At 38.7% G+C, this 15,452-nt stretch overlaps 1 protein-coding gene across 1 annotated transcript in view; it reads right to left on the bottom strand.

The window, feature by feature from the left end:
• Positions 1–7,512, bottom strand: part of LOC134530022 (uncharacterized) — a 231,586-nt gene extending 224,074 nt beyond the window's left edge. The window contains exons 1-2 of the mRNA XM_063364550.1: positions 7,424–7,512; positions 2,570–3,006 (exon numbers count right to left, since the gene is read on the bottom strand). Coding sequence (XP_063220620.1) covers positions 2,570–2,884 — 315 coding nt within the window. The 5' untranslated portion in view covers positions 2,885–3,006; positions 7,424–7,512. The remainder of the gene's footprint in view (positions 1–2,569; positions 3,007–7,423) is intronic.
• Positions 7,513–15,452: the final 7,940 nt, after the last annotated feature.

Genomic DNA, 15,452 nt, shown 5'->3' with positions numbered 1-15,452 from the left:
AAGATGACACACAATTATTTTGTGTAATATCATCAATGGAGACAAAGTAATATTTGGTGACAAAAAATTCATTCGTTTGTGAATGTAAAATAACTATTTTTCATTGACAAACCACTCAGCTACTGTTATAAATGTGCTGGGCAAAACATTTCATATGGCGAATGTCCACAATTTTGTTTTGCGTTTACAAACTTGTTTCCTTAATGTATGAATCAATGATTGGCATGAGGCCTGATGTGTAGTGATGTATGTGCATCTCGAGACATTACAACTTTCGATACTGGCAAGTGAGGAGGAATTGAGGAACAAAGCTTACACGGCAACTTATCATAGGAGTAGCAAAGGACTACCCACATGAGAATTATGTTCCAAAAATCCTCAGAGTCTCCAGAGACGGGAGTTTGGTGACCTATCAAAAAGTTTAACATTTCTTGTGACCTTAGATGCTGATGCTAATGTTCAGTTAACCATCCTCGATTGCTTTCAGACGTCATTGTCATCGCCGCAAGAATATCAAAGGCACACTAGTCAAGGTGACTCTGTGTGGTTTTACATTGCCTTCTGGGAAGAAAAGAAGGAGGACTACAAAAAAAATTATTTCAGCCAGAAAATTAATTTTGGACTAGGGAAAATTTACCGACCGGACTGACAATTATATCCCAGGAATGCCGGCTTAGCAATCAGGCTTCCAGAACAATAAAGAAAATTGTCGAATAAAATCATTGTTCTAACTGAAAATTTTGATTTTATACATCCTATAACAGATTTCTCAAAATAGAAAATGCACGATAATTTGTTTTGAAATGTATAGTTCGGTATCTGTAGATTATTATGGACAGTCGCAATTCTCTCAGCAGATACGTCACCGTGCCTAGTGGCTTTTTGTCGTCAGGTGTAAAACAAGGTGTAGCTCACATTAGTTATTGATTGACACACCGTCATTAATACATGCTCCATACCTAGAGGGGCCATGTGGCTTAGTGGTCGTTTTAGAATGGTTAGGGCTGACGCATTATTGTATAAACCACCATGAATATTGCGCCTCACGCACTCTGGTCAAAAGTGTTTAGTAGCAACACTGGCTCATAGAACAGACCACTAATCGTTAATGAAACACTCACTCGAGAGAATTAACGTGCAAATTGAGTCGAAAATTGCTCGGGCTTACGGAATAGTTTGTCAAAGAGTATTGTGCCACATGGTATAAGTGAAACAAAAAAAAATATGGAGTGGGGTCCCGCAAAATTCGGATGACTATTTGGAGACAGGCTAGAATGTGTTGCACTATACATTTAACTGACATCACCATCAGGTCACGGGTAATTTTACTCTTATTTCAGGACAAGACAACCATTAATAAAATAACTTATGATCCAACTGTGTGCTATCCGGATAGAACGTCAAATGTGGCAGTAGCAAATGAATAACATAGTGATTCGTATATGTGGAGTCTAGCCTGGTACCAGATAATAATGAGAGTTTTACAGGTCTCTGGTCATAAGTCGAGATAAGCTCAGCCTCACATGATAGATAAGTGACTATCAATAAAACAGAATTTGTTGTCAAGTAGCCTGTTACAGGTGGAACAGACTCAGTAATCCAGGTAAGTAAAGAGACATGGATAGTTCTGCCTCACACCATGAGTGTCGTTGCACACTCGAAAGCCCTTATTGTCAGCAGATAGTAACAAATGGACAATACTCAGGAGTCCAAGTAAGTAAAGAGACATTAGTAGTTTTGCCTCACACCATAAGTGTCGTAGCACACTCGACAGCCACTACTGTCAGTAGATAGTAACAGTTGGACAATACTTAGGAGTCCTAGTAAGTAAATAGTCATGGGTAGTTATGCTTCACACCATGGGTGTCGTAGCACACTCGACAGCCACTATTGTCAGTAGATAGTAACAGTTAGACAATACTTAGGAGTCCTAGTAAGTAAAGAGACATGTATAGTTCTGCTTCACACCTTGAGTGTTGTTGCACACTCGACAGCCACTAATGTCAGTATGTAGATATTTACAGGTGGACCAGACTCAGGAGTCCAAGTACGTAAAGAGACATGGGTAGTTCTGCCTCACACCATGAGTGTCGTTGCATACTCGAAAGCCCTTACTGTCAGTAGATAGTTACAGGTGGACCAGACTCAGGAGTCCAAGTAAGTAAAGAGACATGGGTAGTTCTGCCTCACACCGCGAGTGTCGTTGCATACTCGAAAGCCCTTACTGTCAGTAGTTAGTTACAGGTGTACCAGACTCAGGAGTCCAAGTAAGTAAAGATACATGGGTAGTTCTGCTTCACACCTTGAGTGTTGTTGCACACTCGACAGCCACTACTGTCAGTATGTAGATAGTTACAGGTGGACCAGACTCAGGAGTCCAAGTACGTAAAGAGACATGGGTAGTTCTGCCTCACACCATGAGTGTTGTTGCACACTCGACAGCCACTACTGTCAGTATGTAGATAGTTACAGGTGGACCAGACTCAGGAGTCCAAGTAAGTAAAGAGAAATGGGTAGTTCTGCCTCACACTCGACAGCCGCCGGAAGGGCGCGGACGGCGCAGACTCACCGGGATCCTGGAGTAGGCGGTGAGCCACACCCAGGAGTCGGGCGGCGACTCGCCCTCCGCGCCGGGGGTTCTCGCCCCGACCCCCGCCGGGCCCACGAACTCCACGCTGGGCTCGCTGGAGCTCACGGCGTTGTCCTCCACCAGTGGGTCGCCGGCGGCCCTCCTGGCCCGGTGGGCCTCGCCGCCAGCGCCGCAGCGGCTGTCCACGCGGCCGATGTAGGCGTACAGCCAGCAGGCGACGCCCGCCTGCGTCGCCAGCAGCAGCAGCAGGCAGCCGCGGGACACGCCCCGCCGACACCCGCACGCCTCGGCCATCGCGACACTCCGCCTCGCGTCTCCCTCTTTGCCGCTCAACGCTTCCTTCCCAGTCCGGCGAGTCACTTCAAGTCCGTCATCTACACCTCTGAGGAAGTTCACGATCCCTTATTCTTAGAGACCTGAAAAATTCGCGGGTTCGTTTCGTGTTATGCTAAAATTCAAATAATTATACCTTAGTGCTGCTTCTGTTCATCGGTTCGCTGTTAATCTGGAGGACTGAGGGCCAATTAGAGACCATCACTCATAGAAGTGTCGAATCACGGGCCACCCAGTCGAGACGACTCACAAGTCAACAGCCAATGAACAGTTGGCATTTGCCCGAGTGTGTAGAAGATATTGGAGTCTATCCTGGAGGTCATTGAACCCGCGAATTTTTCTGGTCTCTACTTATTCTTGTACTTGTTGATAGGGACAGGAAGAATTCACGGGTTCAATGACCTTTAGGATGAACTCCATAGTTATACGTATTCTCGGTCAAATGTCACCCACCCATTGGCTGCTGTCACGTGAGACGCCCCAACGTAGCAGCCTGTGATTCGATAAAGCGTTGGTTGGGTGTCTCTCATTGGCCCAGAGTAATCCAGGTGAGTTGTAAGCCAATAGCAGAGGCAGCACTGAGGTATAACTATTTGTATTTTAGCCTATCGCGAAATGAATTCGCGAATTTTTCCGGTCTCTACTTGTTGATGCGTATTCATGATTCTTTCTAGAAGTGCGATGTCAGGAAACAACTTCCTAATCAATACCACCATTCATTATTACTTCAAACGAAAGTCCTTACAACATTTCAGGTTTAATACACATCGATGAACGAGGGGGATTTTTTTAAAATTAATTTCGTTAACCTTGAAAGTAAGATAATAACGAGTATTTAAGTAAATAAGCAATGTGTCCTCAACCTGTGGATTACTTTCAGACTAAATTCGCACTCATAAATAATACAAAATTGGTTTCTCTGGAAAAATTCGGGTAACGGGCGTTTTTGTTTTGGCGTTTAGCTAATTTACTGATTCGCAAAAGCAGTGTGTCGACACCTATCCGCAATTCGAAAAACGGTGGCTTTAAATATTTTCATCAGATTAATCTACACAAACGCATGTTTTATAAAACACTTTTGATGTCATCATTCCCTTATTAACAAGCAGTCGTAAGTTCTGATGGCTATACAATGATCTCCTTCTTTTAACTCCAGTCGTTTTACTACATTCTTGATGAATGATTGGGACAAGGATGCCTTATTTCGAAATATAAATATCTAACGGTCAGAAATGTGCAGATGGTAATGAGATGGAATTTTTTCCGAAGGTATGGCTGAGCCGAGTACGTTCAAAACTAAACTGTGTAGTTTTTAAATATTGATTTTTTTTTTTTCAAATCGATGTTGAGGATTTGTTAATATTATTTATTGTTTCGAAAAAAAACAAAAACAAAATCTAAAACAGGCCAAAGTAATATATAAGAACCGGAAAAATTCGCGGGTTCAATGACCTGCAGGATGAACTCCATAGTTCTACGTACACTCGGTCAAATGCCACCCACTCATTGGCTGCTGTCTTGTGAAACGTCCCAACGTAGCAGCCTGTGATTCGATACAGCTTTGGTTTCTCATTGGCTCAGAGTCATCCAGGTAAGCTGTAAGCCAACAGCAGAGGCAGCACTGAGGTATAACTATTTTTTTTAGCCTGTCGCGGAATGAATTTGCGAATTTTTCCGGTCACTAGTAATATAAAAATAGAAGTGATATTATACTGCATGGTTATGCTTTAAAAGTTAAAAGCTAACTTTTTTGCTTACAGTGGATTGACTAAATTCTTTCTTCCAAAATATGAGTTACGCCGGAGGTTACATTAAAAAAAAATTATCAATTTGGACTAAAACACACGAGTGTGATACTTTGGAAGAATATGGAGTTAGAGTGGTCTAGTAAATTAATATATCATGGCCTTAGGGGTAGTATTATTTACAAAACTTTGTTAAAAACAAATAAAAATGTGAAACCTGTATATAATTTGCATATGAATTAAAGTATTTTCACGATAATGTTCGAATAAATGTTTTTTTAAGAACTTTAAAATTCAGGAGATTTTTCAGAAGTATTAATACGTAAACTGTAATTTCAGTAATTCACGGAAATTTAACTATATGATAGAAGACCAAACACATGGCATCTTAAAACCACTCTAATACACAGCTATAATATTCAGTTACGGTACAGAGTTTTTGAATTTTTGCGGGTAACGGTATCCGTTCCATAAATTATTTGTGAAAAGTCCCTGATATTTATAGTAACGACTTTTACTTTGCGGTAGTCCTTTAAAAATAATCAACCACAACAAATCGTAATGAGAAAAAATGTATAAACAAAAAAAATGAATGCAACGAATAAAACCAAGATTCCTTGTGCAGAGTCAGTGAGCCTCGTATCTGTCTGTTTGTCGTTGGAGATCTATGGCTCGAAAGATTCCGGACGAGGTGAGTACGAATCCTTACTTCGTAAATAATCTTCAGATCACCTATATATAGAGACCTGTAAAATTCGCGGATTCAATTCGTGAAATGCTACAATTCAAATAATTATACCTTAGTTCTGCTTCTGCCATTGGTTCACTGTTAATCTGGAGTAATGAGGGCCAATTAGAGACCCTCACTCATAGAAGTGTCGAATCACGGGCTGCCCAGTCGAGACGACTCACAAGTCAACAGCCAATGAACAGTTTGCATTTGCCCGAGTGTGTAGAGGATAGTGGAATCTATCCTGGAGGTCATTGAACCCGCGAATTTTTCCGGTCTCTACCTATATATAGGGCCATGTTTTTTTCCCCCGCGAAATATACTGATCACCCATTAGAATGCTGTAAGCTATGTCTGCGCTAGCGATTGTTCCCTTGTGATTGGTGGTTGTCTGCGAGAGAAGCCATTGCCCTATTTGGCCGGGCCATTCAGGAAGAGAGTGCTTGCGCACTGGAGGGATATGATTGGTGTGCTAACGGTAGACATGTACCTGAAATAAAACCCGGCCAACCATCAAACACAGACAATGCTACACAGTTTCAACGCACTGCTGGGCTGGAAATGTTTTCGAGAAAAATACATGGACCTACCTATATAGTACCTCGTTACTGTCACAAGATAGAGGCTATATTTTACGAGAACGATGTTTTAGGTTTAGCTATATGTAACTATATTGAACATGGAAAAAATATTACAAATTTTAAGGGGTTGTTTCAAAAATTATTTTGCTGCTAATATTTCGCATTTTTGCACATGATTTTAAAAAATTCATTATACAAACTTGTTAGATAGTTTATAAAATGAGTTTTCTACTAGACAAGTCCTTATCTAATGTTTTTTCTAAACCTAAAGTCAAATATTTAGGTAATAACTAGCATGTAATAAAATAAATCATTAGCTAAACTAAATTTTATTAACCTTTAGTATGTAGCCTTCGTCTTAAAACCTTTTTATTTTTTAGTATATAAGTCCTTAAATGAATAAAAAAATATGTTTCCTCAAACCCTGAAAATTTTTGGATCCAATGGTTTTGGGAACATCTATTTTTTATCGATTTAAAGGAATTATATACTAAAAAATAAAAATTTTTAAGATGAAAAATACATACGAATGTCTAATAAAAAAACTGTATACCACGTTAATTCATTCTTTTAGTTTCAACACATGCTTGGACTGATACACAAATTTGTCTTGAAGGTCATAAAAACCATTAAATATGGACTTGTTTTGTAGGCAATAATGTTTATTAATAATTAACTACAATTATTTATATATTTATTTAAAATTGTGTGCAAAATACACGAAAGGATATAAGCAAAATAATTTTTGAAACTACCCCCTTACGAATAAAAATGACAAGCGCGTAAGGATTATTGATAGGGCCATGCAGATTTCGCAAAAAGATTTTGAGACTAGCTGAAAGTTAAAACACTGTAGCATCGTCTGTGTTTCGTGATTGGTAGAGACATGCAAAATTCGCGGATTCATTTCGCGATAGGCTAGCATCAAAACAACTATACCTTCGTACCACTTCTGCGATTGGCCCACATTTTATCCGGGGCACTGTGAGCCAATGGGAAACACTAAACCAAGAAAGTGCCGAATTACGGACAGCCTAGTTGAGACGTCTCACGCGTCAGTAGCCAATGAACAGGTGTCGTTTCCGCGAGTTTTAAAGGACTGTGGAGTCTATCCTAAAGGTTAATGAATCAGCGAATTTTGCAGGTCTCTAGTGATTGGGTGATTTTCTTGCGGATAAATATCGATTGTAACAACACCAATCACAGTGATCCAGTGCGGAAGCAAACGCGTCTTGCATGGCTCGGCCAAATAAGGCAACGACTTCTCTCGCATACGGACGCCAGTCACAAGGAAGAAACCACAGGTACGGGTATACCTTGTTGCAGTCTAATAGGTGTGCAGATCTTTTCGCGAATAATACCTGCCCATAATTATTGATCGATTTCTGCCCTGTCCTAACAACTCCGTGCCTCCCGCTCACGCATGCGTGTGAGTTGTAGTTACCGCGGCTAGCGAGTCCCACGTTCCACACTACGACACTGCGGGCACGGTTCAACTTGACGCGCACATTCCTCTCTGGCAGCGACGCGCGCGCTCCACGCGGCGCAACTGGCAATCACACATTTCTCACGCCGCGCGCCCGCCGCCGGACCGAGGTCACCCGACTCCAGCCGGAGATGCACGAGCCCACGACCCGCCGCGGACGAAGGAAGCATCTGATGTCTTCATCTCCGCTTAGCGTTATAAATTGTTTCAATTGCGGCACAATCACCACTAACTGATCGACAGAGTACGTACTAATATTTGTAGCACGCAAACACGTCTGCGATTCTATTTCTTGCAAATCACTAAAATTGTGCAAGTGAGGAAAATAACTGATTGTTTAATCCGTCTTTTATCATTGAACTGTGTAGTTCACAGAACTGGTCAATTTTCACCTAATGGCATATCTACGAAAACGAAATACTAGGAACTTACTAACAAGCAAATTAAATTACATATTAGAATGGAAATTAAAACCGGCATCATATCCCTTGACTGCTTTAATAGTCCATAATATATATTCTAATACTTAAGTTGTTTTTTTTACACGGTTACGAAACAGTTCTGCGCCGCTCGTAAACTAAAATCATTTTTAATACTATAAATCTATAAATAATTTTTGGTAAAAATATCAATGTATATATTATTTTACAGGCCGTTTTGGAACCTTTGTAAAATCCCAAAACAATTCTCAGTTTGTTATAGTTTCTTAAACAATCAGCAGCCAATGTGATCAGATGCATTACTGTATATACTATCCTCTTCGCTTGTCACCAAAGAGTCTAAATATTCAGTGAAACACTTTCTGATAATCCTCCTAAACATGTAATGTATAAAAATTTGCACTGTATGAGAAATTTACCATATATATCATTTCGTATGAATTAAAAGTGTTTTTTAAATAATCAAGTATAGAATAGTTATAGTTAAAATAAATGCCTGCACCATTTGCGAATTCTTATTACGCTCATTGTTCGAAAATACCACATTCCTAACAGTGTGGTGCATTTCAAAATATCGCGTTGCATGTGATGCTAGGCGATGAGCTCCAGCTAGAGACCGGAAAAATTCGCGGATTCATTCAGTGATAGGCTAGAATACAAAACATATACCTCTTAGATAATTTTGCTATTGGCTTACTGTTCATCTGGACGAGTCTCAACCAGTTATAAACCCTCAACCAAAGAAGGATCGAATCACAGACGAACCAGCTGAGACGACTTACAAGTCGGCAGCCAATGAACTTGCGTTATTTGCCCGAGTGTACAGGGGAATGTCCAGACTATCCTGAAGGCCATCGAAACCGCGAATTTTTCCGGTCTCTAGCTCCAGCCAATCAGAGCCTTGGCGCTTGCGACGCGCGCCGGCAGCATTGCGCGAACCTCAGACGCTTCGCGTTCATCGGCGACCGCTGGTGACGGAAAGTATTAATAAATATAATAATACAATACCAAAATAAATAAAATATTTTGTTATTAATTTTCCCAGTTAGTTCTGTGGTAAGTAGTCAGTCTCAATTACAATATAAGTAAAAAACGTTCTGGACGCGACTTCTCCTTATTGGAAACTAATCATGGAAGAAGGAAATAGCTAGAAACTACTACTGCACTATTGCAGTACTTGGTCTCTCGTTTAGTGCCTTGTGCACATATTTGATTTGAAACTATTGGAAGTTGTAAACTTAATACTACTCCGCCAATGCAGAAAGCTTTTGATTTCGCATTTTTCATTGTTGCCTAAAGGCGAACGAAATGTCCATAATGAGAATAGAGGTCGGCATCACCGTATCCTGAAACTATCCAATAAACAATAAACTGTTAAATCAAATGCATTACTGAACAACTATTAAAAATTCTGTGTTTTGTGTCCGTTTGGGGGCGGTTCTCCAGCCCATTACCACTTGCTTGCTGTGTTTATCAGTTTTATGTTTAGAGTGTGAAAATAAATTCACGTTTTTGCTTTCCGAATTCCAGCGCGACGCATAACGACGCGACGTAAGGTAGGCTCATAATGACTCGTAGCATCCGACCAACTGCCATCTGTCTGTCGATCACGTGACCTGAAACCAATCGGAAGGCCCGAAAAATTCCATTCTTTCCGGCCGTCAAAAGCACGGTAACCTTTAACTTTCGACGGATGGACGACTGCATCTATAACCCCCAAAATGTTTGTTTGTATACTCTTATTATCCTAAAAGGTTTTGAAATTGGTTGATTTGTCCAGTCGCTTCCATGTCATGTTTTAAAATTGCATCAGAACATTTTTTTTTTTATATTTGAAATGAAATTGACTGGGACACAGAAATGAAATTATATTACATACTGTGAATCTGAAACTGTATGAATAAATATTAGAACGAAAAATAAATAGATTTTAAGGGTTATAAGTGCGTGACCGTCAAATCTAATCTACCGTCACAAAATAAATTCTCCAGAATTTAAACCTTCTAGTACATTGGCAGCCATTGACGGTCCTATGAGAGATGCTGTGGGAGTGAACCCCCCCCCCCCCCCCTCACCGTCTTTTTTTACCGAAAATCCCTTGAACTATAAAGCTGTCGAGAGTACTATAAATAAGATACATTATAGCGTTGATAATGAATTTTAAAGATTTTATGAATGCGTTAAAATAGAATTTTTTATGCTACAACTTTTCAAAATTATTGACTTATCATTTGACTGGGAAGTAGCCTATCCCATTCTTCTTAGAATCCTTCAGCCATTCGCCCCTCCCAAGATTCCAGAGCTGTGTCCGCCTCTGTTGGCAGCACTCAGGGGGGGGGGGGGGGGCAGCAGGGGCGAGTCGCCCCCGTGCTGTTATGCATGGGGGGGGGGGGTGAGAGTGGCATTTCGCCCCCTCCTTTTCCCAGAATAAATGTTTGGTCCTAGTAGTATTTTTCTCAACCAGTAGTTACAAACGTTGCATTGGTGATCACATTGATTAGAAAATCAAATTTATGATTGTCAATATACTGTAAAATGATTGCAAATTCCTATATGGTATTTTTTTTTTGAATTGTACTACATCTACTGTCAGAGTAGTATTTAATACATACTACGTCATCAAATTCTTGGAATGGTATATTTAATATTTTGGTTCGGAAACTCTTTAAACAGCACAATTTTGCATCTAAAATTCCAAATTTTTTCGGGGGAGGGCCCCCGGACCCCCCGGTCTAGGACTGAGGTAAGTGTGATACATCTTTTCGCCCTCCCCCCTAATGAAAACGTTCCGACGTCCCTGGCAGCACTGAGATGAAGGGGAAAAGAAGCGTCGTGGTGTCGCTCGGCGAGGTGACAGACGGATGACGAACGGAAGTGACGGGTCATCAAGAGCTTGCCAGTAGACGACATGCTGTGGCGTAGTTGAAGTCACTTTTTAACCTCACCATCGTCATTCTGTTCCGCCCAAAACATTGCGGAAATGGTGCTTGATAACGTCTGATAGTTGTTAGTAGGTGTGAATTAGAATATCCGTCGTTCAAACAGTTACTTGCATTTAAAAAAAAAAGGTAATTTAGTACTGTTTCCACAATACAGACAATTTTTAGGGCGTCTAATCTATATGACGCAACAATTAGCTGAAGAAAAAAAATTGGTTGTCTGTAAAGTCGGTTTACGGATGATAGTTTAACGTGACAACGTCATAACAAAACATTGATGAAATGATTGCATACTTTTATGAATAAAATTGAATCATTTTTATTTTAATAATATAAGAATAAATACTCAAAATTATACTAGTAATCAGATTTTTAAAATGCAAGAATAATTAACCTTTATTGCCGAAATTGTTGTTGTAATAAGCAATGAAAACCACATTAACTTCTCGCTTCACTTTATAAACAGTCGACGAAACAGTTAACGTGTAGATGACTAGTAATTAACATTAAAAACTGGCGTTTTGCTATAAAGTTTAAATATAATTATGAACAAGTTTTCATATAAATATATTGTAATAAAATATATATAATCAATTATATGAATCACCATAATTTTTTAGTCAATTGTAACATAACCTATTATTACTGCACTCGTCGACAGCGTAACGGAACACAGCGTAACGGAACAATGAGCCTAACAGGACACAGCGTAACGGAATAATGAGCGTAACGGAACAAAGCGTAACGGAAAAATGTGCGTAACGGGACACGTTTTCGTGCGTGCAGCCGGCGTTCGTCAATTTATTAGACGTTGTCACGTCAATAATTGGCTTCACCCAGTTACCATGTAATCATGGATACGTGGACACCCCTGATCGAGAGACCACTTGTGCCACTGCGGAACCAGCTGGCAAAAGGGTTGGAGGAAAGGGGTAACGGACAGGCTTGACGCAAAAAAAAAAAAAGGAGGGGTTATGTGGACAATAGCCCCTCAAGAGTACAAATAGTTTAATTTTATGTTGGAGAGTTTAATTATGTTAATAAGGTACTTAAATTCATGCGTTAAACTTTTCTTTCATCAACTATTGTACGAAACTATTAAGGTTTAGTATGTATTTGAGACCATTAATCTAAATAAAGAAAATTTCAATGTTCGTTCGTTCAAAATCTTAAATCTCCGAAGGTTCTTCACAGATTACTTTGAAATTTTGACATAAAGTGTCACTCATGCGTGTTTTATATACATATGTCACAACTGTGACAGATAGAGGAATATATGAAAATATAGGTAAGTAAATATATACATAAATGAATATTTTCGTGTCCGTGTTCTTTTTTTAAAGATAAAGACATAGATTGGAAGATATAGACAGAGGGATAGAGATATAGAGAGGTATAGAGTGATGGAGGGAGATATACAGATGTATAGAGGGATATAGAGGGATAGAGCGAGGGATATATAGATGAAGAAAGATATAGATAGGTAGATAGATACAAATAGAGATATAGAATGAGTTAAAGTTATATGGAGATATATAAATACAAATATATAGATACGCATAGAGAGATATATATAGAGATATATACTATATATGTATAGAGTGAGAGAAATATAGTGAGATTTATAGAGGGGTATATATAGAGAGATATTGAGTGATAGAGTGATAAAGAGTGATGCTTTTTATTTGTGTAGTTACTTAAAATAAATTACAGAAAAATCGAAAGAGGCATAGCAACGTATACCGGGTAGGTATTAGCTAGTCCAAAGCCAATATCTGACTTGTTTAGTGGTGTCATGTTCAGCAACTGCATGTTTCCTTTGTACGACGGCCCTACAGGCGAAATAAGTGTTCCTGGAGCCGCCCGGTTGACAGTCGATGCCCGGGTCGTGTCGCGAGCGAAGCGGCACTTCCACGGCGCCGCCATCACCGAGGGCAGGGAGACGGAGGCCATTCCGGGAGGAGCTCGTCCGAGGGGCAGGCGGAGCGGCGGAAGATGCCGTCGAGGTGAAGTGCGTGTGCGACGCATCGTCCGCAGGTCGCCCGTGTGACGATGCCATCGTGTGAGACTTTGTGGGGGGGGGGGGGGGGGGGGGAAACTCAGTTATAGACATTGTGCCTTGCAAAATTCTCAAACGTTTTTGCGGTGTCAGGATATATATATATATATATATATATATATATATATATATTTGCAGTTCAGCAAAAATAGTCCATAATTTTTCATCCCTTCGAAACAAAAATTACGAAAGCTAAATGTATATTCTGTAGATTTTGGTAGATTCGAGCTAAAAAAAGTCATAATTTGGTTATTTTTGTTGTTTTATTGCAGACTAGCTGTACCAGCCACGCTGTCTCTCAGTTTGGTTAGATGGAAAAGAAAGAAAAGAGAAAGCACGCTTTTTTTTTGTAATTTTTATGAAGTAGTTACACATATAAAAAACATTTTTTTATCCCTCTATAATACGCCCCTCTATGAATCTCACAATGTATATACAAATCTCTCTACATCTCTTTATCTGTATCTCTATATATGTCCCTCTATAAATCACACTAGGTTTATTTCTATATAAAACTCTCTCTATATCTCTATCCCTCTATACATCTGTCATATATATCTTTATCCATGTCTCCACATCACTCTATATTTTTCTGTATATCTTTGTGTATCTTTGTTTCTATCTAAATCTCTAGGTATTTTCTTATAGATCTCTGCATCTCTCTGTACATCTCTCGCTGTATCTCGATATAAATTTATAACTTCATTTCTCTATATCTCTCTATACCTCTATCTATCTATGTCTATATCATTATTTCTATATCATTATCTTTACAAAACAGAAGACGAACACACAAACATTCATTTATATATTTTTAAATATCTATATTTGTATCTAGCATTTTACCTGTCACAGGTGTGACATAGGTACATAAAAACACGCGCGTATTCCAATGCCACTTTATGTGAAAATTGCAAAGCCTTTGGTAAAAAAAACTTTTGGAGATTTAAGAATATGAACGAAGGAAAATTTACACTTTTATTTATATAGATGTACAGATGTACCCGACCCCGCGTTGATGTGGCTCAGTCTGGTTGAAAGGAAAATAAAGATAAGAGAAAGCTTACGTTTCTAATAGGTTCAATTTCATAAATTTGTTTTAAGTGAAACTTCTTTAATAGCGATGAGAGTAAAATTTCAATTACTAGTTCAAGGGCAAATTTTAATGTGTTTTCGTGAAACATTTTTTGGAACATTTTTGACGCTTAAAAAAAGAGAAAGAGAGTAGTTACGAGTCGAGGTTTGACTTGACAAAGAAGTTTCACTTTGTCATGTGTACTGAGTTACATGCGCTCTTTTTTATTATTTTTTTAATACATAAAAATACGCGCGTTTCGAATGCAACGTTGGTTTAAAATTTCAAAGCAATCGGTGAGGAACGTTTTTTAGATTAGCTATTTTGTACAAAAAAAAATTACATTTTTATTTATATAGACTGTCTTAATAGTTCGTTTTCTGAAAGAAAGAAAAAATTTACATCATAAATCACTATTTTTTTCCCCAAAGCATTTATCACGGGTTATAAAGCTTTTGTTAAGCCAGACGAAGCTATGCACATGTTTGTCTGTTGGAAATAGTCCCCCATTTGAATTAAAATAACAATACGTTTCTTCTTGCGGGTCAGTTACACGTGGGGGTGTAATGGAAAACATGGGATAATTGAAAGGGCAGTTTTTAAACTCTACTGTAAAATAAACTTGAGTTTGTTTGGTTGTGAGGTAAAATCAAGCTAATTTCTTGCAGTGGGATCTCTACCGTGCAAAGTAGCGCGATACACTCTGAACTGAAATGTTGGCAACAGATGGTTTTGTTCCTGACTGTTTATTTAACCGATGAACTCAACTGTAAATCTTTGCTTAACGTACACTGCAGTCCACTGAATACTCAGTGGAGATCTAATAAATCAGAGCACTTAAAGTGGAGCAGTTTAAACAGTTTTTTTTTCAATTAATATAAAGTTAAAAGATATACGTCAATGTGAATACATGCCAGACATAAGGCTGGCTTAATAAACAACGGAAGATACGCAAGAAGTGCAAAAAATACAAGTCCAGATTTTTAATAACCAGATGTCTTAGTACCCGTTTGTAAATTACGCAAGACACGATAGCGTTACGCATGCATACCACAGAAGTATTCCAAGGAAAAAAAAATTGGAAAATGTGGACGTTTTATGTATAGAAGGATACAATTTTATTTGTACTATACACATAAAGTTTCTTATTTGTTAGACTTTCACACAGTGAAAGTAAATACCACTTTTGAATCAAATTAGTATTGAGAATTACACATGTTTTCAAGATAAATTTAAATTATCAAAAAAAGCCCGATGAATATATATATATATATAGTTGTATTTTCAACTTGAGCCACACCCGAAGTTCTCCGAAGATCAAGCTCGTTTTTTTTATTTCGTTTTATCTCATTGTATAAACCGGTGTGGCATTATATTTTGCAGTCGATTAGGATATGTTAGCTACATTATAAATACTTTAAAACATATTGGATGGTTGGTTATATTAGGTAAGTATAGCTACATTAAAAATACT

This window comes from Bacillus rossius, chromosome 3, assembly GCF_032445375.1.
Source record: "Bacillus rossius redtenbacheri isolate Brsri chromosome 3, Brsri_v3, whole genome shotgun sequence".
Lineage (NCBI taxonomy): Eukaryota > Metazoa > Arthropoda > Insecta > Phasmatodea > Bacillidae > Bacillus > Bacillus rossius.
The sequence above is the reverse complement of the archived record's forward strand: the minus strand, read 5'-3'. Positions and strand labels throughout refer to the sequence as shown.